This window comes from Pelodiscus sinensis, chromosome 2 (assembly GCF_049634645.1).
Source record: "Pelodiscus sinensis isolate JC-2024 chromosome 2, ASM4963464v1, whole genome shotgun sequence".
Classification (NCBI taxonomy): Eukaryota; Metazoa; Chordata; order Testudines; family Trionychidae; genus Pelodiscus; species Pelodiscus sinensis.
The window spans coordinates 13,665,349-13,692,207 of NC_134712.1; the positions used below are offsets into that span (position 1 = coordinate 13,665,349).

The following is a 26,859-nucleotide window of genomic DNA, read 5'->3' on the forward strand; positions in this document are numbered from 1 at the left end:
GCTGTCAAACTCTCTCCCTAAAAGCACTGGAGGTAAGAGTTCACCCTTACAAACTCCACTTCCATTCCAAACCTCCCAGTACTTTGCTCAAGGTAACAATCACAAGTATAGCATATACAAGTAAGGACATTCTCCTTGAATTACTGTAGTTCAGAATTATAGCCCAATCCGCTACCAGGAGAATTTAATCTCTCTCCCCTGCTTGCAATGAATCCTATCCAACAGTTTCTGTGGTCATTGAGCTTTTCCATTTCATTGTGTGTCATGGCTCAACAAGTAACGTCCGATCTGAGTCTGAAACATTAATTGGTGGCTGAACTCTAGTATGTTATTTCTTAAGCCTGCTATATGAAATGAGTTACATTAACATTACAGAACACATGTGGGTCAGGAAAAAAAAAAGGTATATATTCAAGCTACTTTAAATAACCTCTGCCATTTGTTCCTTAAGTTTTCCTTAACATATAATTTGATAGCGCTGTTCCTCAGTTTCCCTATCAGATGCATAGGGATAACAACAATGAGCACAGAGGTGTTTTGAGGCTTAATTACTTACAGGGCATAATGCAGTCAGAGATGCTAAGAGGAGATGCTCTAAATGCAGGCTCTTGATTATTTTTTGTGATCTGTCAAAAAACATTATGTCGCAATAGGAGTGGGCTTGTGTTTGAAGCAAAGGGCTGAGAATAAAGAAGGGCTTTGAGATATAGTCTGGTTGGAGCAAGATTTAGCACCTGATCTCAGGCAAACCTCAGTGATCTCAGGCAAACCTGCCTTGCTGCAAATCTAGAAAAGGCAAGATCTTACAGAACATAAGCTGTAAGCTTTGGAGGTTGATCTGTACTGGATGGATAAATGCCTTACGAAAAAAAGAACAGCCCTTTATGTACAACTAGCATAAAATACAGGTTATTTTGCCCATCTTCATTACATGATCAAACAGACTCTAGTGCTAAATATTCAATACCTCCCTGTTTTCCACAGCTCACAGAGAAAAAGTGTCACCCAGTACTTGAATAGCAACAGGAACCACATCTGTTGCAACACTTTGTGCCTTCCTTATTTCTCACAGAGGAAGTATGTGGCCTGTTTGGCAAGTGTCGTTCTACATGATAGGGTGAAGTTCACAACACACTCATTTGGCTGGCTGCTTCTCGACCTGATCAGCTAGACACTGCAGGCAGTATGAAAACTGGATCATGCCTGCTCTTTTCGTGAAGTGTCCTACGACCTGGAATACCATGCACAGCATTTAAAGGTAACTATTGTTTCCATGCTTTCAGGATAGCATTCTCTGCATATTGGGATAGACCTTCCAGGCCTTATTCAAGCCAAAGACAGTAACCAGTGCAGAATTTGGACTTTATATTTAAAGAACCCTCAAAGAGAGAGTTGCAAGAGAGTCGTTAGATCCTCCAGTCCTTTTCCTTGCCATTGTGAGATGAGCAAAAAATTACATATTGCTACTGAAAATCTTAAAATAAAAGGAGATAGCCAGCCAGCCAATGATTAAATAAATGTCCACAAGCGATGGCCTATGAGAAACATCAGATATAACAGCAGGTTCTGTTAGCTCAACTGTCAGGAGTTGGCAATATCTTTCTCTGTGTTTTGCATGGTACTTGGATTTCTCCATGATTGTGTGTTTATACCAATTCATTATTCTGATGTGAGGTTTCCAAGTGCATGTTACATCCTGATAGATGCAGGCGCCTAAATTTTGAAAAGTGACAGGAACAAGGGACCCATAGGATGGTAAAATTAGTAAAATGTGTTGTTTCAAATGTGTACGTCAAGGCATGAAGAGTGTCCCGAATAAAAGTGACACGCTGCCCTATGTTTCACAAAGAGGTGTGCGATATAACCACACACTTCCCATGATTAAGTCTTTGCAAATGCAGGGGTTTAACAAGCAATAGATGGACGTAAAACACACAGCATATTATAACGATGACCCTCGCAATTCCTCATTTGAAATGCACTAGTTTATATTCGTTTCTTGGAAAACTGGGATTTCTGGGCAAACTTTGGGCAACAGCTCTTGGGCATTCTGAATATATTTTTGAATAATCCCTTGGACAGCAGACTCATTTCAGAAATGCAATGCTAAATTATGTACCCCAACATGACAGTGTCTTAAAACTTGATCCTGTGTGCAAAAGAACTGAATGGTACGTGCCGTTCTGAGCCAAATCTAAGATCCATTTCTATAGAAGCAAATATTTTGGTACAAAATCAGACTCAATAATTTGGGTCCACAGTTTAGGTTGCTAAGACTCAGTCCCTCAATGAAATTGATATGACCTGACTCCTCGGCCTGTAATGAAGCCCTGCTGAAGTCAAAGAGGCTGCTTGGCCCCACATGCAGAGCTCATTGCAGGCCTAGGGTTGTAGCCCTTTAAATATCTGAGTTGTGGATGCAAGCAAGAACAAAGATGCCAAAGCAACCTGAATTGTGGCTATATCAACTTGCACTTACAAAACCATATATCCATGTAAGGGTGGCTGTGGAATTAAGACTGAAAATGAGACGCTTATAGTGTAATTCAAACTCTGTTTAAACCCTGAGTAATTGGTCTTTGTGTGGGGGAAAGCAACCCCTAAACCTGCAGACCAGGAGGCATGAATAATAGCCCCTCTGTGGCTGACATTCCTGTGAGCTGAAGTAAGATTGATACCTGAGTTGGATAATTTTATGAACAGGACAGTACACCAGGGTTGCCTTCAATAGCAGGGAACTGAACTTGATGTCTCAGGAGGTCCTCCTAACTAGCAGATCCAACAACTCTACTTCTCTATGCAGGATTTTGGCTCACTGGAGCCATGTAAGCCTAACTTCTATAATCACTCCTTATCCTACAGTCAGTAGGATCTCTGCACCACCTTTTTTGGGAGCGGCATAGAAACCTGTGAATGTAGTATACGGGGGATACATGCAACCCCTATGTAATTGCTCTGCCAGTGTTCCAAGCTGACACAAGGTTTACATGGTACATAATGCTTTGAGTAGACTCTCCATTCTTGAGTATATTTCATTAAACAATTATCATTTCATAGGCATTTAGTTAGACAGAGTCCACTCATCCATGCTGCTATTCAATTTTCTTTTACTGGTACATATTACAGGCAAAAAAAAAAAATCATGGAAAATAGGTTTAATTGATTGTATCTTGATGCAATGCACTGTATGTAAGTACATATTGCTGATCTTCACAATTCCCGATTGTAATGAAGAATTATGCATGCCAACCCTCATTTAGATGAATGAAATAGTATGCAAGGCTGCTACTCATACACTCTACACTCTCTTAGCTTTACTCAAAAATACAGCATAAGCTGTGGTACAACCCAGCAATTTGAAAACACAACTATGTCCCCTCTGAACAATTCCCTATCTGAAAAGCTCCCTTCACATTTTCAAATGCCTGCGAGAAAAGACGAGCTTCGGAACATGCCCCAAAGCGCATGGAAAGTGCCACGACTCTCACTAAGCACCTAATGGCAAACTAGATTGCTGCCAAATGAATTGACTCCCGGAGTGGCTCTTTGCACTTTGGATAAGTGAAGTACGGGAAAGAGTCATGAATTTTCATTCCCTTCTCAAGTTATTTATTTTAAATAACTGTCATTGGTGGCAATGAAACTTAACATGGAAAATGTCACTAAGATATACTTTTAAAAGTAGCCGTGGTGACCTAAAAATAGTTATAATTACATAAATGTACAAAACTTTAGAAAACTAAAAAGTTCTGAGCATAAAGGCTACATTCTACCACCTTTACCCTCACTGAACAGTTACCTGACTATGTGAGTAGCCCCACTGATGTCAGAAGAGCTACCCATGGAATAAGGTGATAACTTGGACATATGGAAAGTACTATGTTAAGGCAGGAATAATCAATTGCACAAATACAAAATAAGAAATGACTGCCTTGAAGGAAGTACTGCCAAAAAGGATCTGGAGGCTATAGTATACGGGGGACCAAACTTACTAATCCTCTAAACCACATACAACAATTTTCAGAAATTTGAGAGCTCGGATGCATCTTCTTGGGTTTCAGCTACCCCTGGGGCTGAAATCCTGAGGCTCCCCTCCTTGCTGGACAGAAACCCCTACCCCATCACTCTACTGCAAGACAGAGGTCCTACATTCCCCACCACTCTGTGCTGTAGGTGGACAATGGGAGATTGTGAGGGCTTTCCAAGTCACATTTTAGCAGTAAAAGCCACAGTCTGGCCACCCTGTCACAAACTAAATGAGCATCAACAACGGACTATTGCTGGAAAAAAAAGTGAACCTCATTCTGCATTAGTGGGACTGTTGTAAGCAAGATGTGAGATGTAATTCTTCTACTCAATCCAGCACTGATAAGGCCTCATATGGAGTAGTGTGTCCAGTTCTGAGCATCACATCTCAGGAAAGATGGGGACACACTGGCTAGAGTCCAGGGGAGAGCAGTAAAAATGATTATAGGTTTTGAAAACATGACCTAGGAAGAAAGATTGAGAAAACTGAGTTTGTTCAATCTGGAGAAGAGAAGACGGAGGGAGGATATAATAATAGTCTTCAACTATGTAAGAGGTTGTTCTGAAGAGCATGGCGATAAATGACCCACTGCGGAGAGGATCTGAAGCAATGGGCTTAAACTGAAGCGAGGGAGATTTAGGTTCGTCATTGGGGGGGGGGGGGGAATCTGACTGTATGGGTAGTTAAGCACTGGAACAAACTAACTAGAGAGGCTGTGAAATCTCCAACTTTGGAAGTTTTAAAGAACAGGTTAGATAAACACCTGACGGGGATAGGCTACATCAGGGACAGGAAACAATTTTTGTGTCAGGGGCCACTGACCCCAGAAAAATCGGTCAGGAGGGGGGCAGTGGAGACTGGAGTGCCAATGCAGGCTCCCCAGTGCTGGGGGTGGGGAGGAGCCCTGAGGGCCAGATCCAGGCCAAGCCAGGGACCGCATCTGGTTCCTGGGCCTTAGGTTCCACAACCCTGCTCTACATAATACTTAGTCTTGCCTCAGGAGACTGGACGAGAGGACCCTGCAAGGTCTCTTCCCGTCATTTATTATTTCAACAAATCTAATAAAGATACAGAATCGGCCCATATGCTCTTGGTTTCTATATGCTCTGCTAACATGCACATTACGTTCAAGAAGGTATATTTATAGCTATGCACAAAAGTCTTACATACTGCTCAAGTGAAATATTTTCACCCCAAAATGTGTAAACTGGATCATTCAAGAACCTTCTGCATATTTTAATACACAGGGTTAACCAGTGCATCTCCCACTAAATGAATGGGAGTCACAAGACCAAAAAGTTTCATATATTTAAAGATTTAGGGGAAAAATATCATAACGTCCTACATGATTTAGGAGGAGGTCTTACTGGGAATTTTTCAGCAGTTTTTGGCTGGAAAATGCTGATTTGTCAAAACTGTGACATTTAGAGGAAATGTATCAAATTTCAATGAAATATTTACTGAGGAGGACTCTCGGGACCAGGATATAAAATAAAGAGAGAGAAAATGGAATTTCTGGTCAAACCGAGAGATGATCTAAATCGAGCCAATCATGAATATGGGCAGCAGCTTGTGGCCCTAAGGAGTCTTTGAAATAAATAAGGTAGATAAAATAGACGAAATCAGCTTTTTCTGCACTGTTCACCGACTCTTCAGTAAATACAGTAAGTGCTGTGCTATAGGATTTAGTTAGGGCCAATGCTGTCAGTTTCTCAGACTAACAGCCGGAAAGAGATAAAAATCATCTGATTTTAGGTGATGGCGTCAGGACATTTTGTTTTGTTGCTATTTGAAACAAGGCATTGCTTAGGTATTCTGACTGTGGAACTAGGCTCTAATGGTGGTTTTATTCTATTCAATTCAAGATAGGCTCCTATTCCAGGGCATCAACTAGCTTGCTATATAGGGTTTAAAAGGAACTTTTCCTATGGACAACAATTTCCATAGTTGCCATCTGAAGTGTTTCATGTATCTTCCTCTGAAGTATTTTGTATGGTCTCCTGTCAAAGTCCAGATGGATCCTGATCTCATCTAGTTTGCTAATTCCTATGCTACCATGGGATCTTCCTGGATTAGAAAAAAATTAAGCCCCCCCCCCCCCTTTTTAATTATATATACAGCAAGACCAGAATTGCAACAAAAGGAAGCTGCAAAACAACTCTGCCTATACTTAGCAATAAAACTTCAAAGCCAGGATTGACAAGAGATACATCAATCTAATCCATTTCCTCATCACTTCAGAACTCCAAATGCTGAGAAGTGCATACACCCAAGAAAACACATGAATATATATTCACAGTTTTGCTGTGACTTCCTATTGTGCTAAGGTAGTGGTAATGGAAACTTTTGCTATGTACAGTACTTTTTAGCAACTTCCCTAGTTGCGGTTTTCTGCTATTCCCCTGATAAAAGCAGCAGAGTGGTGAGAGTTCAGCAACTAAGATACTCAAATGCATGTAAAACAGCAGCTTTCAAAAGCCAGCTATATAAAAACCTGAGAGTATTAAATTGGGTCATTTTTATGCATTGGCATAGCAGGTGCTATCCTGAGTCCTTTTTAATATCTCCTTTGTCTTAGTTCTGAAGTGCATTGATGAGAATAAAGAGAGCAATGGGAAATACCATGAAAACGACAAGTGCCTCGGCAGAAATAAACGTGCCACCCCAAACTGGTAAGCATTTTAAAATTTCTTAGAGGAAAAAAGTTACTGCGAGCCCATGGTACATTTATATGTGCATTTTCATTCAGCCCCCTGACATGAGAAAGCACGTGTGAGCGCGCTATGCAAGAACAGTAGTGTGTGGTATAAAGTGTTTACTTTTTAAATTTTTAAAAACAAATTGCTCTCTGGTAGCACTCTTTGAGATGCGCATCCCACAATTCAGGACATCCTGACCTTACCTATAAACAAGACATTGCACATTTCGGGTGTTTGCTGTGCCTATTTTATAAAACCACTTCCTACTTTTTGCTTTGGTCAGGTTTAATTGGCTTTCATCCTAATCGGCAAATCTTAATAATTCCACACTTGTGTAGATCATTTCAAACATCTGGACCAAAACTATTATGCACCAACTTTCTACGCTGCCAAAAGTTATATGAAACAATGACACATTTCAAGGAGTGTAGCTACCAAAACAGGTGAGATTGGGGAGGGAGTGGGGTGCCAACTCACCTATGTAAACAGAGGGAAAACCATGCATAATGCCTCCCACTGTGTGGCATGTATAGTAAGTCTGGGTGGATGGGGTAAGCGATGCTTAGGGCTGCTATTTTCTCCAGCCAGCAAGCAGGTGTGGAATGGGCAGCGTTCACACGCCAGTCAGCTAGCACAAGGGGGAAGTAAGTTAGCTTTATAAGAGATGCAGAAAATTCCGCACCCCACAGGTGCAAGAAGAGAGCAGGGGAAGGAACATGACACTAAGTCACAGTTCTTTGCCAGGACTTCTCAGAGGATGGCCCAGCTACGTTCCAGCCCTTCCTTAGGGTAAGGGATCAAGCTGGCAAAGAGGGACAGATGCTCCAGCACTATGTTTAGCATGAGATAAGAACCTGCAAATCTAAATTATTGACATTTTCGGAAGCTGAACAGCTCTCTCAGGGATTGATCATGGCAGAGGGAGTATTTTTCTTAAAGGTGCCCAGGTCAAATCAGTCTAGACTGATAATTACGGAAAGTCGTTACTATTAAAGAACTGGGTCGTGGCCTGTGTGAATTGAGTTGACAGTCTTGGTCCAGTTCTTTGAGGAGGTGTCCAGCTTCCATTAGGTGCCCTTATTGGTTTTCCCAGCAGAAAACAAGAATTTATTGGCTTTGAAAACTGACATCCTTTCTTTCATAGTCATCGTCCCTTCAGGCTGGCATGGGGGGAAGGGGAGACACTGAATGGACAGGGCAGTGAAGTTTGCATTGTTCCTGATCATGCTGTATTTGTTCAGTGGATACACCTAAGACTTTAGGGCTTGATCCAATGCTCACTGAAGTCAACAACACTGACTGAAACAGGCGTTGGACCAGGTCCTTAGTCTCTAGGGGCATGTCTACACTAGGGAGTTATTTTGAAATAACTCCTGAAATAACAATTTCAAAATAGTGCTATTCCACTTAACTCCTGATTGTGACTATTTTGAAATAACAAACCCTTTATTTCGAAACAACGGGCATGGTAGTGCGGACACTTGTCTTATTATTTCGAAATAAGGGGTGTAGACATGCCCTAGGTCCGTCAATCCAGCATCTTTCAGATAATACATTCATGTTGCTAAATACTGAATTTCTCCCTCAGCCTGGAATGGGGTATTTTAATGGAGTCAGGGCTTCACAAGTCGGAATACAATTTTATAACATTTTAAATAATTTGGGAAAAAAAAGTTTCATCCTGGCTCATGCCAATGAGACTCCGGGGATGCTGAAACGGAAGGAGTGATGCAGAAGGATGAAGGAAAGAACACAGAAGAGGAAGGAAAGGCAAAGTGACTTTGTGACTACTTGTTCTGAAGTGAGAACTCTTAGATTGTTTTCTGATCATTACTTTTCCCTCCCATTCAGACCTGCACTGAGGTCATACCCCTCCATTTTCCCTCCGCCTCCAGTTTTAGTGCCGCTCAATGCACAAACCACAGAGGAGCTTGTATTTTAAGCACAGCACCACGCCAGGGATGTTGCGTAAGTGGCACCTCCAGCAGGCACCTCTGAATCACAATTCTTCCCCTGGTTCCCCCAGCCTAGGACTGCGGGATGTTGCCAATTGAGACAGGGAGCAGAGGTATGGGACCCGGGCTCTGCCATCTTCTGCCTCTTCCTGCCACTTACTCCAGGGTGAAAATCAGCTGGTAGGTAGGCAGCCCTGGTGGAGCCTTTGTTAGTCCTCCAAGCTCAGAGCCAGGGGGCCAGGTGGATCTAAGCTCAAGTGGCTAACTCAAGCTCATGCCACAACATCTGCCCAGCTAGTTCTAGTGCACTGTTTTGAACCTGGTGGCTTACTGGCTTGGGAGACTTGCTTCCAGCTACAGTGTAGACAAGTGATTCATCTTTAGCTCCAGGCCTCACCAGACACCAAGGTGATATGGCTATCTAAACCAGGTATTCGGGCATAAATCCTATCGAGTGTGCTCCTGATTCTGTAGAAATAACCATTCTTAGATTTTTACTTTGTAAATAATGGACTCTTTCAATGTAGAGATTACTTCTATAATTTATAAACTGCGAAGGGCAGGGTGGTTTAAAAAAAAAAAACTCTTCAGGCTTTAGTTTGACAGGGTGGGACTGCATCAAATGTCACAGACCTCTTCAGAGCCTAGATTAGGGATAGAAGCAGGGGCTTTATGGTCCCCTTCATAGACTGGATTGGTGTAGAAGCAGCAGCTGTATGGCCCCTCTACTGAAGTACCAGCATTTGAATTTGACACTGGCAAAACTCAGAGTCATTTTGATTTTGCAAAACCCAAACCCAGGAAGACATGAATCCAGATTTCATTTGAAATGAGATTGCCATGTTTGTGAAGTAGGGGGGACAGCTAGGAGAGTTCAGATAAATTAGGTTATTTTGTACCATCTCTAGTGTAAACACAGGCACTTTTAAGGAATGTAGCTAGTGCTCTGATCATGCCTCCCAGTTCAGAGCTAGCAAGCTAGCGTGCAAAACTGAAACAAAAACAGAAGATAAATGTGTACATCAAGTAATTACAGACCCTGCAGCCTAGAGACAAAACACCACATCCACTGATGCATAGCAGAATGCAAGACACTATGTAAGCAAGTGAGAAAGACCGATAAGAACAGTTAGTTTTCCACTACATATCTCAGTATGGAAACTAAACCTTGTAAAAATAGCACCATGATTTTAAAATGTGATGATAAAGTATTTTCATAAAATGTGCCCAGTTTAAGCAAATTCCATTTCATTCAGAGCTGCCACCTCAACCTCTCCTGTCACTTTGCTTTGGTAATTCAGGGAAGCAGCGTAAATTTTTCAGTGTATTCTCTCCATAATATATCTTCTTACATTTATTTCTCTGACATTCCTATAAAGGATTCTGCATGACTGTATATTCATGGTACACCCACCTTTTTAATACTGTACTCAGATGTGGTTGTGCTATCCCCAAAATGATGTATTAGAATTAGAAAAGGTTCAGAAAAGGGCATAAAAATTATTTGGGGCATGGAACCGCTGCCATATGAGGAGAGATTAATAATACTGGGACATTTCAGTTTGGAAAAGAGAGATGACTAATAGGGATATGATTAAGGTCTATAAAAATCATGAATGGTGTGAAGAAAGTAAATAAGGAAGAGTTAATGTACTGCCTCTCATAACTAGAGGTCACCAAATTAAATTAATAGGCAGCAGGTTTAAGACAAAAGGAAGTTTTTTTCCCCACACAACCTACAGTAAACTGGTGGAACTACTTACCAGAGGATGTTGTGAAGGCCAAGACTAACAGGATTCAAAAAAGAATAAGATGATATCATGGAAGAGCTGATAAGTCAAGATGGGGAGGACTGGTGACCCTAGCCTCTGTTTGCCAGAAGTTGATGGATCATGTGAGGATTACCTGTTCTTTTCAAAAGCGACGAGGAGTCCTGTGGCACCTTATAGACTAACTGAAGTGTAGGAGCATAAGCTTTCGTGGGCAAAGACCCACTTCGTCAGACATGCATCTGACGAAGTGGGTCTTTGCCCACGAAAGCTTATGCTCCTACACTTCAGTTAGTCTATAAGGTGCCACAGGACTCCTCGTCGCTTTTGCAGATTCAGACTAACACGGCTACCCCTCTGATACTGTTCTTTTCATTGTCTCTGGGGCACCTGGCATTGGTCATTGTTGGAAGACAGGATACTGGGCTAGACGGACAATTGGTCTGATACAGCATGGCCGTTCTTATGTAGATTGTTTAGTCCAATGTATACTAAGTCAGGTATAGTAAGACTAATGTATAAGGCAGCCTTTCACAGTCATAAGGATTTGTGAACTTCGGTTGCATAACAATATGTTAGGCATACTGCAGTAGGCTAAAAACTGGGAATTGATTCAAGGACATATTCTGGGGAAGCAACCCCATTCAACTCATTGGCACAGGTCCCATTTAAACACACACAATATTTTGCTGATTCAGTCATTCCTCTTTTAGAGCCGGATTCTGCAAGTTACTATGCAGAAGGATTCTGGTGCGGAACCAAAGGTTTTCCTTTAGAAACACTTACTGCTCCTAATTGCATAACAGGGTTACATCCATGCATGAGGGTTTACAGGGCCAAACTCTTGTAAAACAGCAATCTCTCCTTGGCTGAAGTACCCCCTAAATATATCCACTAAACACATCACCGCTCCCCTGCTTACAAGCATCCATCCAAAACTGATGTGGAAATTATTCATTTTTTGTACATTCCTTTTAATCCTCTCACATTTTTTAAATTATTTTTATTCCAACAAGGATTAAGATTAAGAATAGCCTCTCTCTCCTACTTCAAATCCCCCTTCTTCAAAGACCACTGCTTTTGGTTAGCCTTCTGTTTATATTATCATTATTATTTTATATTATTTGTAGTGTTGTATTGCTCAGCATCCCGTTCCAACCCAACTCCCTCCTGGCCTTCATTCATGATGCTGGCCCCAAATTTTAATATACTGTTGGGGGCTAAAAGTGATTCAAAGAGGAATTAGAAAGAATGAGACCTAGCAGGAAGTATGTGCATGTATGTAGGTGTGCGTGCGTGCACGCACACGCACTTACAACTTTCCATCTCCACTCCCACAATGCACTTTGTTTCTTGCAATCCCTTTCTATGTTACACTGAGTGGAGACAGCATGCACCACAGGCCAGGAAACTGGCTCGCTTGTTGTTAAAAAGAGAATATAGTCATAGCACATTATTTGAGAATACATTCAGTAGCAGTAATTTAGGAACACTGGGTTTGAGGAAATCCCCATTACAGCCAATAGGCACAAATTGTCCCTGCCAGGCCCAGCAGAGACTGTTATGACTCAGGCAGGGGTAGGGAGGGACAGGGAGTGTTTGTGCCACCATCACCCCTCGGCAGACATTTTGCTGAAGAGAAATTTTAAGCTACTGCCAGGATTCCAATTAAAGCCACAATATAATGTGTTATGTCATGGCCTCTCTCCCTACTTATTACTATTTTCCTGGCTGGATCTAAGCCCCTCAGTGGATGAAGGGCTTCAGTTACTTTCCACTGCCAAGCAGAATTTTCACCTCTCATGAAACCTGCCCTTGGGGGTATGCCGGAAGAAGCCAACACTTCAATCCCCACATCTGCACCGTAGATAGATCTCCACTGAGAGCTTGATCCTGGGAAACAATGAACAGCCTCTCACTAGAAGGTGTAGGAGCCCAGTACTTTTGGATGCAGCCCTCTGAAAACGCAAACATTTGCAGAGAATAACTTCAGTTCCTGCAGCTTTACTTGCTGTGCAATTCTGGGCTGGTGTTGGATGTTCCTCCCAGACTTCCTACTTTCTGACCTCAGTTCTCAGAAATATGTTTGTACATGAATGAGAAAACCACACAAATTTACTTTTCTTTTTTTAAAACGACAACCTTCCATCACCAAGCCAGCTGCAGTGGGAGGGTAGGAGAGTCATGCAGCCCATTAGTTACCCAGTATAGTAAAAACTATAAATGACATAGGAAGGGAACATTGATTTCCTATTATTTTATGAAAAGTTCCCCCTCTCGCGCTACACTTAAGCAATCTATTTTTGTACCTTTGAAATGAAACTTGCCTTTTTTTCCCTAACATAATGACCTAATTATAAGCATTACTCAAATTGTAATTTATGCCATTCATGCATGGCGGTATTATTCAAATGAGGCCATTTCTTAACATGATGCATATTTATTCATTTTGCTACTTTTAGACTGAGTCTTTTCTGAACACACATAAGGAAGTCAGTCTGCAGAAGCTTTTGGCTAACTAGAAGTAAATAACTTAAAGAGCTAAAAACATACAGGTGCTGATTCAGTTCTTATTTACACTGGTGAACAGTAGGTTTTGGGGGCGACTTTCTGAAGACATCCACCCTACCAATGAATTTTATCATCCTTTTAAAAATGACGTTTTCTTCTTTCCCCTAGCTCAGGAGAGCGATATCCTTGCTGTCCTCTGTGATTACCCCTCCCCGGATATAAGCCAGCCAATATTTCAAATAGGAGAGAAACTACGTGTGCTGTCGGAGTAAGTTGTTCCTTTTAAAATTAGCCCCTGACACCGCTGATGGGAGATAAGGAACAGCTTTTGGTTTCTGCATCGGATGCTAGATGGATGCTGTGGGTTTTCTTCCTACTGAACAGGAGAAAGACCGAGGGCTGTTGCTGCTGGGGAAGCTGCTTGTTCCCCATGAGCAGTTCCAGATTGAGTGCCTCCTTTCAGGCATTCACATAGGGGGCTTGCTTCTACATGTGCTTAATTCCCACAGGTAACTCAGGCCACTCATCACCTGATGGAATTGAGTGCTAAGGCAGGTGCCAAGTCAACATACAGGGCCCAGTTCGGCAACACAGTCTCACCCTGCCACAACATGGGATGACTTGTGTGAGACTGATTCCTCTTTGATTAGGCATTTGAATGCCAAAACAGCTGCAGAATTGGGAAGGGACAAATACTTTATCCTTATCAAAAATTTTCCCCTAGGTTAAGTCTTGGATTTTAGACTCCTGTTCGGAGCCTCAAACAGAGATTACCCAAAACCATGAATTTCAGATTTGGATCCAGAACCTATTCATCACTTTCTCAGAGTAATGAGGACTTGGAAGTCCCATTCTGATCCTTCTCTAGTATATTACAAACATACAGACAGTCCCCCCGCACAAAAACATACAGAGCCAGATCCTCAGCTAGGGTAAACTGAAGCCATTTGCCTTGATGATCCACTATGCCCCTGTTACGGAAGTAGCCGAGTGTCGCAGCTAGAGGAAGTTGTCTGTGGTTCCTTGACACTTGTCCATCTGGTTCTGACAAAAATTAGAGAAGTAACCAGCCTCCTCTAATTTTCATGAGTGGTTCAAAGGACCTTATGACAGTGAAGGATCGGGGTACTGGTGTTCTTTCATCCATTCCCCCTCTGGACCATGCAGTGCCCTGCATGTCTCAGAAAGAGAAGAGCATATCAAGGGCGAGACTGGATGAGCTTCCACCAGCATTCTGATGCTAGAATGTTTCCCTGTGCAAAGGCAATTCTCTGCCTTTGGGTAAAATGGTGCTAAATAGTCTTAGCAGGTTGGAAATTCTAGTCCAAAACAGCTATGATGGTTTAGATCACCTATGGATCATGTCCATATAAATAAAATAAATATTATACATATGCTTTATATATAGTAAAGTCTCATTTTAAATATGGAACTTTGTTTACAAACTAGCTATATGTTAGGGATGTAAAAGTTTAACTAGTTAATGATGCTTATCGGTTTCAGTTAAAGGCACTGCTGGCAGCCTGCAAAATGGGGAGCTTCCAGGGCTGGCAGCCTGTGTGGCTAAGAGCCCTCCTGTTGGGTTTAATCGTGTAACTGATTTAATTTTAATCAGTTACATGGTTACTATTTTTTACATCCCTAATATATGTGGCATATTTTTGTTTGCATGTTTGTCTGTTGTGTAGTGATCAACAAGTGCTGAAGGAAGCATTACATGGAGCTTTCTCTTCCTGTCTTGATTCAACTATTGTGCAGAATAAAACCTTGCAATGTTCTATGCAAATAGGCACAGCTCTTCTAAACACAGGGTTTATTCTCCCCGCTGGAGTATGTGTGGATATTATTGGCAGCTATGTGTACGCATACCCTAACAGGAAGTATAAACTCTCAGGTCATTCAAGAAATATAGGCCTCCGAGAATGAAAAGGAGAGATGCTAGGCTGGCTAGTGACAGAATTGCTACGGCAAAATCAACTCTTTTCTGCTATGCACATTGCTCCTATGTTATTTGTCTAAGCCTTTTATTCAAACAACTAGGTTTGAAATAGAAGTCGATACTCAGGAGAGGCCTTTTTCTGGGCAGGGTTATATATATTTGGGTGGTGAGATTGATTTTTTTTAAATGTATTCTGGATACTGGCTGTATTAAAAATGTTCATTATGGGAAACTTATTTTTGACTACAGAAATCAGTTTCACTACTTACGCAGCAAATGGAAAAAAAATTTCCCGATTAATATTTAGCTTATTCCTGTGGCTAATTTAAACAACAATGTAGCAAAAAGTGAGATTTAGAAGATAAAATAAGGGAAACAATAGAAACTTAGATTTACATGCGGTTTTCTGAATACTCAGATTAGTTAGCAAATATTGCATGTTAGCCCATTTTCCACTTTAACGTGTTTCTAAAATGAAGGCAAGTTTCTCAAACACAGTTGACCATACCCATCTCCTTGCTTTGACAGTGAAGGAGGTTGGTGGAGAGTTCATTCCCTCACTACAGGTCGAGAGAACTACATCCCAGGAAAATGCGTAGCAAAAGTTTACCATGGGTGAGTATGTGTTTTTGCCACAGCATTCTGAAATGACAGGGGCTGTTTCACATGCACTATAGTTTGCAGCAAGTAGTTTTCATCCTTAATTAGGGACCCTATGTACCTATACTATCATAATCCAAATAATATAGTAAAAACCACTAACACCATCACCACCACCAAGCTGCCTGATAAATTTATGTGAGGCAGAGATTGTCTGATTTAAATATCTGATTTCCATTGAACTATAGGGATGTTTCAGTCCAGATCTAAATTTAGCTACTCTTTCACCAAAGCAAATCCTCAGCTCCAAACACCCAGAAACAAACTTCTGATCTACTTCTGGATCCGTGCTGTGTGGTTTAGCTCCATATTTAGTTTTAAGACACTGATAAAAAGATACAACTTACAAGAACTAGGGTGAAATTCACTGCTATGCACTGCTAGTGCTTGGCACTACTTAAGTATCAAGTAAGACATCTCGATTTACTTGAGCAGGTCCCTAAAAGCTGGTCTTTATCCGCACAAGGGTTAATTCTTCCCATGGTGAATAAAACTCAGAGACAAAATCAGAGTTCCTATGAAAAATGGGCCAACTAGAATGAAAGAAGAACATCAGAAGGTTAATGAGATCATTCAAGGACAGACACCTTGCACATTAGAACAGATACTGAAGGTTCAGAGTTTGGCTACTGCCCATAGCCCCTGCTGAGGAAATCCAGTACAATATATGCTCAAATCCATCACTATTCAGCAAAGCATTTCTCTAGTTAACTTTAGGAATGTCCTTAAATTCTATTGCATGTGCTTGAGCTTCCTGCTAATTGTAATAGATACCAGACACAAAGTGGCAGAGAAAATCAGGACACCTGGTTCTATTCCCCCACCAGTAAAGCCCACTGAATTAGACTGGTGTAAAACCAGAATAAACTGAAAGCAGAGTTTATATGGATTGGCATACACAGAATAATTGCACCTTCATCCATGCTAAATTTAGTTCTGGATTGTGACTCACAACAAGAAAAGGTTTAGTTATTTACAATAGTAATTGCCAGTGTCATAAATTAATCAAGTTTGAAGGGTTTTTCCCTTTCTTATAGGGACACCCTTAATAAAATTACTGGCATGAGTGACAAGAGCAAGATTTGCCCCATAATCTGAGGAAATATACACAGGAATAATTAAGAAAGTAACTGCAAGAAGGTTACAGTGTCATTTTTGCAGTCACTTTTCTGGCTAGTCCTGCACCCCCAGGGACACATGTTGCTCTCTAGCTCATCCAAGATGTTTTAGAACTTCTCTTCCTATTGCAGTTGGTTATTTGAAGGTCTGGGAAGAGAAAAAGCAGAAGAACTTCTACAGCTTCCTGACAACAAAGTTGGCTCCTTCATGATCAGAGAGAGTGAAACCAGGAAAGGTGAGAAAACATAATATCTCCTCTCTTTCCCCCAAGCCTCCTTCTCCCCCAGATCTCAGACTGAGGCATATCCTTTCAATGGGACCTTCCATAGCTCTTAATTCGCCATCTTTTTCATTTCACACATCAGTCCAGAATCCTAAACTACATATAATTAAAAAAAAAATCACTCATGGCAGCATCTTCAGCAATCTCCCACATAACAAGCAGTGCTGGAAACAGGGCAAACATCGGCTTTGGGGAGTTCCCTAATCACAGGCACATATAAAACATTATTTAAACATTGTTTATCCAGGTGGCAGGACCCCAAATGCCCAAAGATCATGAGGCATTTCAAACAGAGAGGAAGACACAAAGGATGGGTGGAAGGGTCCCACCCTTTCCTCCATCCACAAAGACACACCAAGGTGGTGAGTGGGGTTGGAAAGGAATGTAAAATACATAGAAAGTGACTAAACACATTTTTATTTAGTTGTTTGGTTGTTTTGCTTTACATGCTTGAAATTTTCTTCTGACCACCCTTCCACCACCAGACTCGCTGGTCAGAAAATGGGTTCCTCCTCCCAGGAAAATGTTAACTTTTTAATCAGAAGTACAAACCCTAAAACATTTCAGCCAAAACTTAAACATTGAATTGGGAGGTGCCTCATGGAAGCTGTAATGTGGGTATCTCATCCCCTCACTCTCCTCCACGGTCTTGATCCCCTGGCTAACCTAAACCTCTCATGATGGACAACTGTGGTGTCCCCAACTACAGTATTTTATGGGAATTGTAGTCTGGCTGGGGAGCACAATTTTTCAATTTGCATGTGTGTGTGTGTGTGTGTGTTTGACAGAACATGGTTATCACAAAGACTGCTCTCTGAGGAAAACTTTTGACAGTAAATTAGGTTTCTGACAAAACAAAGCTCTCTTCGGAAATTTTTATCCAGCCTGAATTTAAATCCCTTTTCTTCCCCTCAGAACATTTCTCAACTTCAGGTATAATGAGCGTACTCTTCCTAACATTTAGTCCCCTCCCTCCTCACTGATAAGTTGGACAGCAGCCTAAAGTGCATTCATTTTACAAACACATGCAACTTTCACACAACTCCCCACCCCAGAGGAAAGGAGGGTGAGCACTTAACTGAGATACCTCGCACATTTTTAATTTTTCAAAGTTCAGGGTGATGGGCACAGCATAAGAACAGGAACAGAGTACACCCCCTCTGGCCTATTCATGAATGGCATGAATAGGTTTCAAAAGGAGCATCCTCAGCAGCATTCCCTGTAAGCTGTGTGCTTGTGCAATTGCTCAGGAGAGAGTCAAATGCTGCCCATCTGATTTGCTAGGTTTGTTTCTCCTGGTGATGCACATTCACACATGCCTCAGTGCACATAACAAAATGTATTCTGCGCATCGATGGAAACATTCCACAGATGGATGAAAAAGAAGGAACACTGGTCCATAACAGTCCTCCTGCCCACATGGTTCCAATATTGGGCTTCCAGAAAAATGCAGGGTGAAGAATTAAATAAGAAAAAAACCGAGAGCTCTATGGATGAGAGCATGGGGTAGAAATTAAATAAAAACAGGTGGGGACTTTCAAAAGTTCCTTAGGCATCTAAGTTCTTAGCATGAAGATTATGCTTGCTTCATGAAGCATAAAGGAAAAGTTGTTGGTGTTTTAGATAGTCTAAATCCCTGATGGCGAGCTTATTACCACAAACCCTCTTCTCCATCTATCTATATTTGAGATCTCTACATAAGGAAGATCATTTAGCTTTTTCAGGTTCTCTGCAGACACACCTGTTAGCATGGCACCACATTTCAAAGCTGGTCTGACTGTAGTCAGCAGCCACAAAAGTCTGGGAAATGCACTTGTTTTCCTAGGATTGCAACCACTTGAAATAATTTAATTCTCCTGTTTCTCCAGGATTATATTCATTGTCAGTCCGGCACAGGCAAGTGAAACATTACAGGATTTTCCGCTTGCCGAATAACTGGTATTACATCTCTCCACGGCAAACCTTTCAGTGCCTTGAGGACCTTGTGAATCACTATTCAGGTAAGTCCCTTGAGATGCTGTGTAACTGCAGGAACGCAGTAAGTGTCACAAGCAATTGTAAGACATTGTGCAGTGTCTGGCACAATGCGTCCCGACAGACATGATTAGGGATCTTAGGGGCTACTGTACAGCAAAATCATAAGAGATAAATTTGGCTTCTGCCCAGTTTATTTATTTACTTAGTTTTCTCCTCAGTTCGTGTGTCTCTCTTTCCTCCACTATTAATCCAACAGAAAGACAGACAACAGCTCAGCTGAGTACAGGCAATATGGGAAGACAAAGCCATGTTAAATGAAACCAGAATTGGATGTGGTTACAGCTAACATTGTTCACAACAGCATTCCCTCCCCCCCACCCCGGAATGACGTGTCCACTGCATTAGCTTGTTTACACCTACCACACTACACAACCTTGTTTGTATCAGGGCATACTGGGAAAATTAGTCAGTTACTCTTTTATTGCTTTAGCTGTTTATAGTTCTGGATTTATATTAGTATAACTCATAGTAAATATGACCTAAGAGCTCAAAGTTGGCATAATCATTAGGAATTCAAATCTGATCTCAGTTAGACTGATGTCATTCCAGAAAAACTACATTGGCTTCAACTGAGTTACTCTAGATTTATATCCGTGCAACTCAGATCAGAAATTAGCCTTATATCAAATACCACAGTTAACAAAGTACTACAATGACATCATATGAAAACCAGAAAGATTTAAAATGAAAGAGGAAGGAGGATTGGGATAAACTAATCACACTGTACTTGTGAAGAATAAATGATTCTAGTATTTCAATTAATAGCAATGAAATCATTTAAAAGGTGTGAAGCCACAATATTTGCATAATGCTGGGCAAATTGAAATACTGGATGTAGGCCAAAAAGCCTCCTTTTAAGTAACGAAGGACAATATAGTGTTTAGAGACTTGTGTGTTGATACAGTAATGTGATAAAAGGAGGGGTTTTTAGACCAGTTCATGGAAAGAAGTGCAGTAAGAAACTGGACAGGACACTAATTTATTTTCTGAAATACTTTAGTTAGTTGATTTTTCTCTTAAAAAAAGCATTTATGTGAAGGAAGGACATGAGAATCTGAAACTATTACCCACAACATCTGGGTGAATTGATCAACATTTTGTCTCTGACTTTCCCCTCTCTGAGAATATGCACAATTCATAATGAAATCAGTGGATGAAAAAAAAAAAAAAACCCCAACCACAGCATTTACTAGTTATATGGTGCTGTTCATTTGCACAGGTTAGAGTAGTCAAGGGACAGTTCTACTTCGTGCACCGAAATACTTTACAAGGATTCACAATGGTGAACGTGCACTGATTGGCTACATTACACAGGATAGACCTGATTGCCTGCTGTTTTGTCACTTGTATAGTCCTGTACAGCAATGCAGAGTGAGAGCAGATTACAGGGAAGCACTACCCAATCGGAACAGTGGCATTTTACACCCATTTGTGCCCTGTCGTTACCACACTGGCGCAGGACCAGGCAGACTAAGGTTAAAATCCCTGCTCTACCACTATCTTTCTGTGTGACCTCAAGTCAGTCAGTCTCTCCACACCTCAGTTTCCCTCCTACAAAAGGGGGATCCTAACAAAAACACCTATAAGCCATAATGCACTCAATAATTCAACAGGGTCTCAATGACTATCTTAGTGGAGAAACCACTGGCACTAGAAAAGGGGAAGCTATCGCACAATGTTGCAGAACTTATCCTGTATTCGTTTCTTCATTCAGAGGTATCTGATGGGCTGTGCTGTGTACTTACAACACCCTGTCTCACTCAGTGCATTGATAACAATGCAGTGAGGAACCAAGAACCACCCGTGGTGATGAGGAACAAAAACTTCAACTGGAAAAACATTCACAGGTACTACGTCTTCCATGCAGCATCAGTGTCTACATGGTTATTTACAGCATGTTAAATATATACTTTCAAATACAGAAAATAGCAAGTAGCCACTATTCTCTTCTGCTGAAGTCAATATTAAGGCTTAAGGCTGAAATGTCCTTTAACCACCAAGAGCATTGTAACATCCCAATCTAAGTGTTCAGTGATGCAAATTTTGGTGCATTTAACTACCTCCACAGGTTCTTACTGGCAGATATAGTGCTGCTCTGGGTAACATTGTTGACAATGAACTCTGCCAAGAATACTCTCTCCCAATAGTGACATGATAACGCAGTTTACACCCGTTGAGAATCTAGCCTACTATAACTAAGATTGAAACCATGTACATTGAACAAACTTCAGTTTGCCCACATTGCAGCAAAAAAGGTCAGCAGCCCAATTGAAAGTCTTTGTCATGATATTCGAAGCCCTCCATGGGACTTCATAGAGTCATAGGACTGGAAAGAACCTTGTGAGGTCAAGGCCAGTCCCCTGCCCTCATGGCAGGACCAAGCACAAACCTTGGTGAAAAATGAAATAAAGAAGTCATTAAGCACCTTTGTTATGTCCACATTTTCTGGTATCAGTTTCCCCCTCATTGGGTAATGGGCCTTCTCTGTTCTTAGTCTTCCTCTTGATTCTAAGGTATTTGTAGAATATTTTCTTGTTACCCTTTCTTTCTCTAGTTTAATCTTGTTTTGTTCCTTGGTTCCTAATTTTGCCCCTACATACTTGTGTTATATGTTTATGCTAATCCTTTGCAATTTGACCTAGTTTCCACTTTTTGTAGGACTATTTTTAGATCATTCATGTTCTCTTAGTTAAGATATGGTGATCTCTTGCCATACTGCTTATCTTTCCTAAGCAGTGGAACTGATTGCTCTTGGGCCTGTAATAATATCTCTTTGAAAAACTGCCAACTCTCTTCAGTTGTCTTTCTTCTTAGATTGCTTCCAATGGGATCTTATCTACCAACTCCATACATCTGCAAAAGTCTGCCTTCTTGAAATCTATTGTCTTTATTGTGCTGTTCTCCCTTCTACCATTCCTTAGAATCATAAACTCTATGGCTACGTCTAGATTGCATCCCTTTTTCATAAAATAAGGGATAAGGGATCTTTCGGAAAAGGCTTTATTTTCCAAAAGATCCGTGTCTAGACTGGCGCTTTTTTCTGGCAAAGCCCCATGCTGAAAAAAAAGCAGCAGCCATTTTTATGCTAATGAAGCGGGGGAGATTTAAATCCCCGCTTCATTAGCAATTGCGATAAGTCTAATTTGCATCCCTTTTACGAAAAAGGGATGCAATCTAGACGTAGCCTATGATTTCATGATCACTTTCATCCAAGCTACCTTCCACTTACAAATTCTCAATCAGTTCTTCCCTGTTTGTCAAAATCAAATCTAGAATAGCCTCTCCCCTGTAGTTTTCTGTGGAATAAAAATACTGTCCCCAATACATGTCAATGGATTGATGGGTAATTTGTGGTAGCATGAGTGGAACTGGAGAAAGATGATAGAACTCAGGAAGGAGATAGTTTGGCATCGCATCAGAGGTTCTGGTAGGGGTGATCAGAAAGAAAATGAGACTTTATGTGTAGAGACATGCTCTGCAGAGATCTTTTTTCTGCAACGGAGCTGCTTGTAGTCAGATCTAACTTTCTGAGAGATCACTTTTTCCTCCACAACTAGATCCTACCAAGACAGTTACCTTCCCCCTGCCCTTTGATGGCATCAACCAGTGTGGGAGGGGGCTCATAAGAGCATGGATCTGGGCTTGGAGAGAGGAAGCTCCTCCTACCAGAAATAACAATGACTGCACAATTTCAGAAATACATGCTCAGCTCGTTTCTGCAATGTAGCCTTCTCTCAGTAAGCTATACAGCCCCCTCCTCTCCTCAAAACAACCTTCTTCACTTGCACACAGACAAAACCCGGACACTACTGTATCTTCTTCCTAAGCTGGGAAGAAAGACAGATGCTCATCCTCTCCCCCCTTTCCCCCTCCCTGGGTTTTAAGTACATCAAAGTTGCTCAGATATTATTGTAGTGATGGAAATTTAAGGAAACAGATGAGACGTGCAGAACTAATCGCAATCAGTTATGAGTCAGCAGTTGTTTCTTTTATGCAACAATTTAGCGCTAACAAACTAGTCACGTCCAGTGTACCTATCTGAAACATTAAGCAACTTTTTTTTTTTTTTTTTTAAAGGCTGCAGATAAGTAATGAAGATCCTGAAGACACGCTGGCCATGGAGGATTCCTGTCTCAGCTACGGCCTCAGGGAAAGTATTGCCTCTTACATCTCCCTAGCAGGGGAAGACAACTCGTCTTTTCTGAGCAGCAGAAAGAAAAAAAGCCAGTCTCTCATATATACTGGAAGCAAACGCAAAAGTACACTCCATTTGCCAGCTCCATATTATGAAGACTGAACTTGAGACAGATGCAGTCTACAGAAAAAGAACCGTGATGTCAGAGCGAATCGTAATCATCAGGCAGTTTTACCACAGCTGAAAGACACAAGCATACTAGCTAGTGATCAAAGAGGAGATTGAAGGAAACGAAGGCTAAATTAATGCTGGTTTTGTCTTTTTCTGTATTTTGAATGTTAACCAGAAACTTTTTAAAAATACCAGCTCAGCCACCATATACGTAAATAACACACTGCACCTTTAATTTGCTCAGGCACAGGTTATAATTTAAGTTGAGAGAGGAACTCTAACAAATGACAAAGTGAACCAAACGAGTACTCAATAAAAGGTGAAATCACTGCTGGAGTAAGGTTTAGGTACCACTTAAGACTCACTTGAGTCTTCATACTATATTGACACCATCCACACAGTGATATTACAAAAGGACGGGTTTGCATTCCTTTTTCTGCATCAATAGAAGATTCTCAGCAATAAGACTATTCTCTTCCAGAGGCAAGTTATTTCTATCTCCGCTGCAGAGATATGGGGAACTGCTTGACACCTCAAAGACAATTAAAACCCAGCTGGTCTCTAACTTCCAAGAACTGCTTTGGTGACACTGAATCTAGACTGAATTTCACCTTCTTGGGGGAAAACACAAAACCAACCTGTTCTCTTCGCAGTGGTTTAACCCAGCTGTTGGCAATGGCAATTGAAATCAAAAGACAGAATAATCTTGGAGTTGGTTCTTTTGCATGAGCTAAATGACTTCAAGGTGGGTACATGGGTATAATAGAGTATAATTCAGCTGCTCAGGCCCAATCTAGTAATATTCACCAGGAAGCAAAGGTGTCCAAGTGAAATTTAAAATATGCTCAAATTAGATCCTACAGCCATAGTGAGTTGCAGTATATCTGAAATCTGTGCAAGTGCTCAGATTTCATCTTAATTTCTTGAAGGCTGCATATATTTATGTAAAATATTTATATTAATAGCTTTTTTTATCTAAACTATATAACAGTTCAGCAGCCACAGGTAAATAGATTTTTTTTTCTGAACAACTTTCTGAAAAGATACATAAAATAGCAATCAGAGGAGGGGCTCTCAAACTTTTTACTTGCATGATTCCATTGTCACAAAGTATTTCCCCCGAGGACCCCAAAGATCATGGAAGGCGTACATTTTCAAGAGCAAACTGTATGACCGTGCACTCCTCACATGTGAGGTCATACCACAGAGAAGATACCATTTTGTCCTATAAAACTGCATCCTTCATACAGTGACCTCAAATGTATGGAGCTTGCGACGTCACTCTGTATGGAGGATGACACTTTGTTGAGCAAAATTATTCTCCATGTATTGTGACCTCACACACACAATACATGTGAGGTTCTGATATGTGGATTAAAATGGAGTCTTCCAAATGGTAGGGATTGCCACCACCTAATTGAATGATGGTACAACCCCATTTGGGGACACAATCACAGTTTGGGGACAGATGCAATCAACTATTACCTAAAGCCATCAAGTGAGCAACAGACTGAACCATCATGTACTACATTGTCTTCTGATCCATTTGTGTGTATTTTTTAGGTCTGTAAATGAGATCACAATTTGACCCTGTGAACCCTGATTCTCTAGTGCCTCCAGCTTCAAATAATCATTTACACATGTAAGAATAAAACTGCACCATCCATGTATATGACTTGAGAATGTTGACTTTAATATAGTCACTCTACACTTGTCTAAATGACTAACCAAAGTAGGGAGCACTGGAGAATTGGGTCCTGTATTAAGATCTTCTGTACTTGCCTCTTAACACAATCTGTGTATGTCTGTACTTTTAGATCTTATAACAGATCATCTACTTTTGTGATAAAAGTTCACAATGATTTGTGTAAAACAGTCCATAGTTTCATTAAAAACATTTGGGAACATTAGAACATGAATGTAATTTACTTGCAAACAGGACTACCACAACACAAAATGAGCTCAGGAACTCTAGATGTTTGTACACTCTAATATATTGCTACTGTTCATTGTTAATGTTACTAAAGGGACTGGCTCTTAACCAGTGAAATAATTATGAGAAGCATTACCATTTTCTAAATCACGTCTTTGTATTTATTCCTCATTAAAACAAAATGTATTTGCTATTTAGCTTGGTGTTAAGTTTGTTGTCTATGGTAGATTGATCATTAGCATGAAGGTAATACTACAACACACTCAGGGCTCGTCTACATTGGCCCCTTTTCCGGAAGGGGCATGCTAATTTTTCAGATCGTAATAGGGAAATCCGCGGGGGATTTAAATATCCCCCGCGGCATTTAAATAAAAATGTCCACCGCTTTTTTCCGGCTTTTAGAAAAGCCGGAAAAGAGCGTCTACACTGGCCCCGATCCGGCCCGATCCTCCGGAAAAAAGCCCTTTTCCAGAGGATCTCTTATTCCTACTTTGAAGTGGCTTCCTACTTTGAAGTAGGAATAAGAGATCCTCCGGAAAAGGGCTTTTTTCCGGAGGATCGGGCCGGATCGGGGCCAGTGTAGACGCTCTTTTCCGGCTTTTCTAAAAGCCGGAAAAAAGCGGCGGACATTTTTATTTAAATGCCGCGGGGGATATTTAAATCCCCCGCGGATTTCCCAATTACGATCTGAAAAATTAGCATGCCCCTTCCGGAAAAGGGGCCAATGTAGACGTAGCCTCAGGTTACTAGCATACACCTCTCTGTGTATGAATATTGCAGAAAATTATTTACAGTAGAGTAGCGAGCTGTCAAACTCATTCTAATGAGAGGGACAAATTAAGTTTTTAATTTAGGTGGTACAATGAAGTTAGGATCACATTCCACCTTCCATCCACAGCAGAGCTCTCACCGGATAACAGTCAGGGTTTTGCATAAAGACAGAGGATAAGTTAGACCACAACTCCACTTCCACACTGAAGATTAATCTTCTGGCATTTGATGTAGAGGGTGTAGTTAAGGCCCACTAAACTGAACACTGAGGGCAGCTCTGGTACACCTCCCCAGGTGCAAGGAGTAAGAGAAGCCAACAGGAATGTTTGCTCCCCTCGGCCCTCGACTGTGAAGATGGTGTCAAGCTCAGCTTAAGGTAAGCCAACTCCAACTATGCATTTTACATAGGTAGAGTTGCATACCTTAACATGACATTCCAGATCTAGCGTAGACCTGGCCTTACCATTTTAGTTAGACCTTATGTAAAACTTTCAAAAGTAGCTAAGTTACTGTGTAGCGTAAGTCTCAGTTCCAAAGTGACTTCAGTGCATATGGCTCATCTGCACTGAAGGAACAGTGAACTGTCTCTATCAAGTTCCTCTTGTTTAACTAAAGATGGCTATTAGCTGATTTAGGACACGTCGACACAGGAGGGATAAAGCTGAAATAAGGTACATAACTTGAGCTACGTCAATTGTGTAGCTTAAGTTGAAATTGTTTATTTCGGCTTCTGGTGCTGTCTACACAATAGGAAGTCTGAGTTAGAGCACTCTTCCTCCGACTTCCCTTACACCTTGTAAAATGAGGGTTACAGGAGTTAGAGTAAGAAGTCCTCCAGCTCAAAACTGTA

At 41.1% G+C, this 26,859-nt stretch overlaps 2 protein-coding genes across 4 annotated transcripts in view; one reads left to right on the forward strand and one right to left on the reverse strand.

Moving 5' to 3' along the window:
* The window catches only part of TG (thyroglobulin), a 189,032-nt gene that overhangs the window by 40,716 nt on the left and 121,457 nt on the right, over positions 1–26,859 (reverse strand). The window lies entirely within an intron of this gene.
* Positions 1,101–25,556, forward strand: SLA (Src like adaptor). Of its 2 annotated transcripts, XM_006123538.4 has the most exons (8): positions 1,101–1,258; positions 6,606–6,699; positions 13,130–13,229; positions 15,429–15,515; positions 16,811–16,914; positions 18,831–18,962; positions 20,714–20,846; positions 23,077–25,556. In XM_006123538.4, exons 2-8 carry the CDS (start codon positions 6,621–6,623, stop codon positions 23,294–23,296), a joined length of 855 nt encoding a protein of 284 aa, XP_006123600.1. In that variant the 5' UTR covers positions 1,101–1,258; positions 6,606–6,620; the 3' UTR covers positions 23,297–25,556. The 2 variants fall into 2 exon arrangements, with proteins under 2 accessions (XP_006123600.1, XP_025040696.1); XM_025184911.2 differs by lacking the exons at positions 1,101–1,258; positions 13,130–13,229.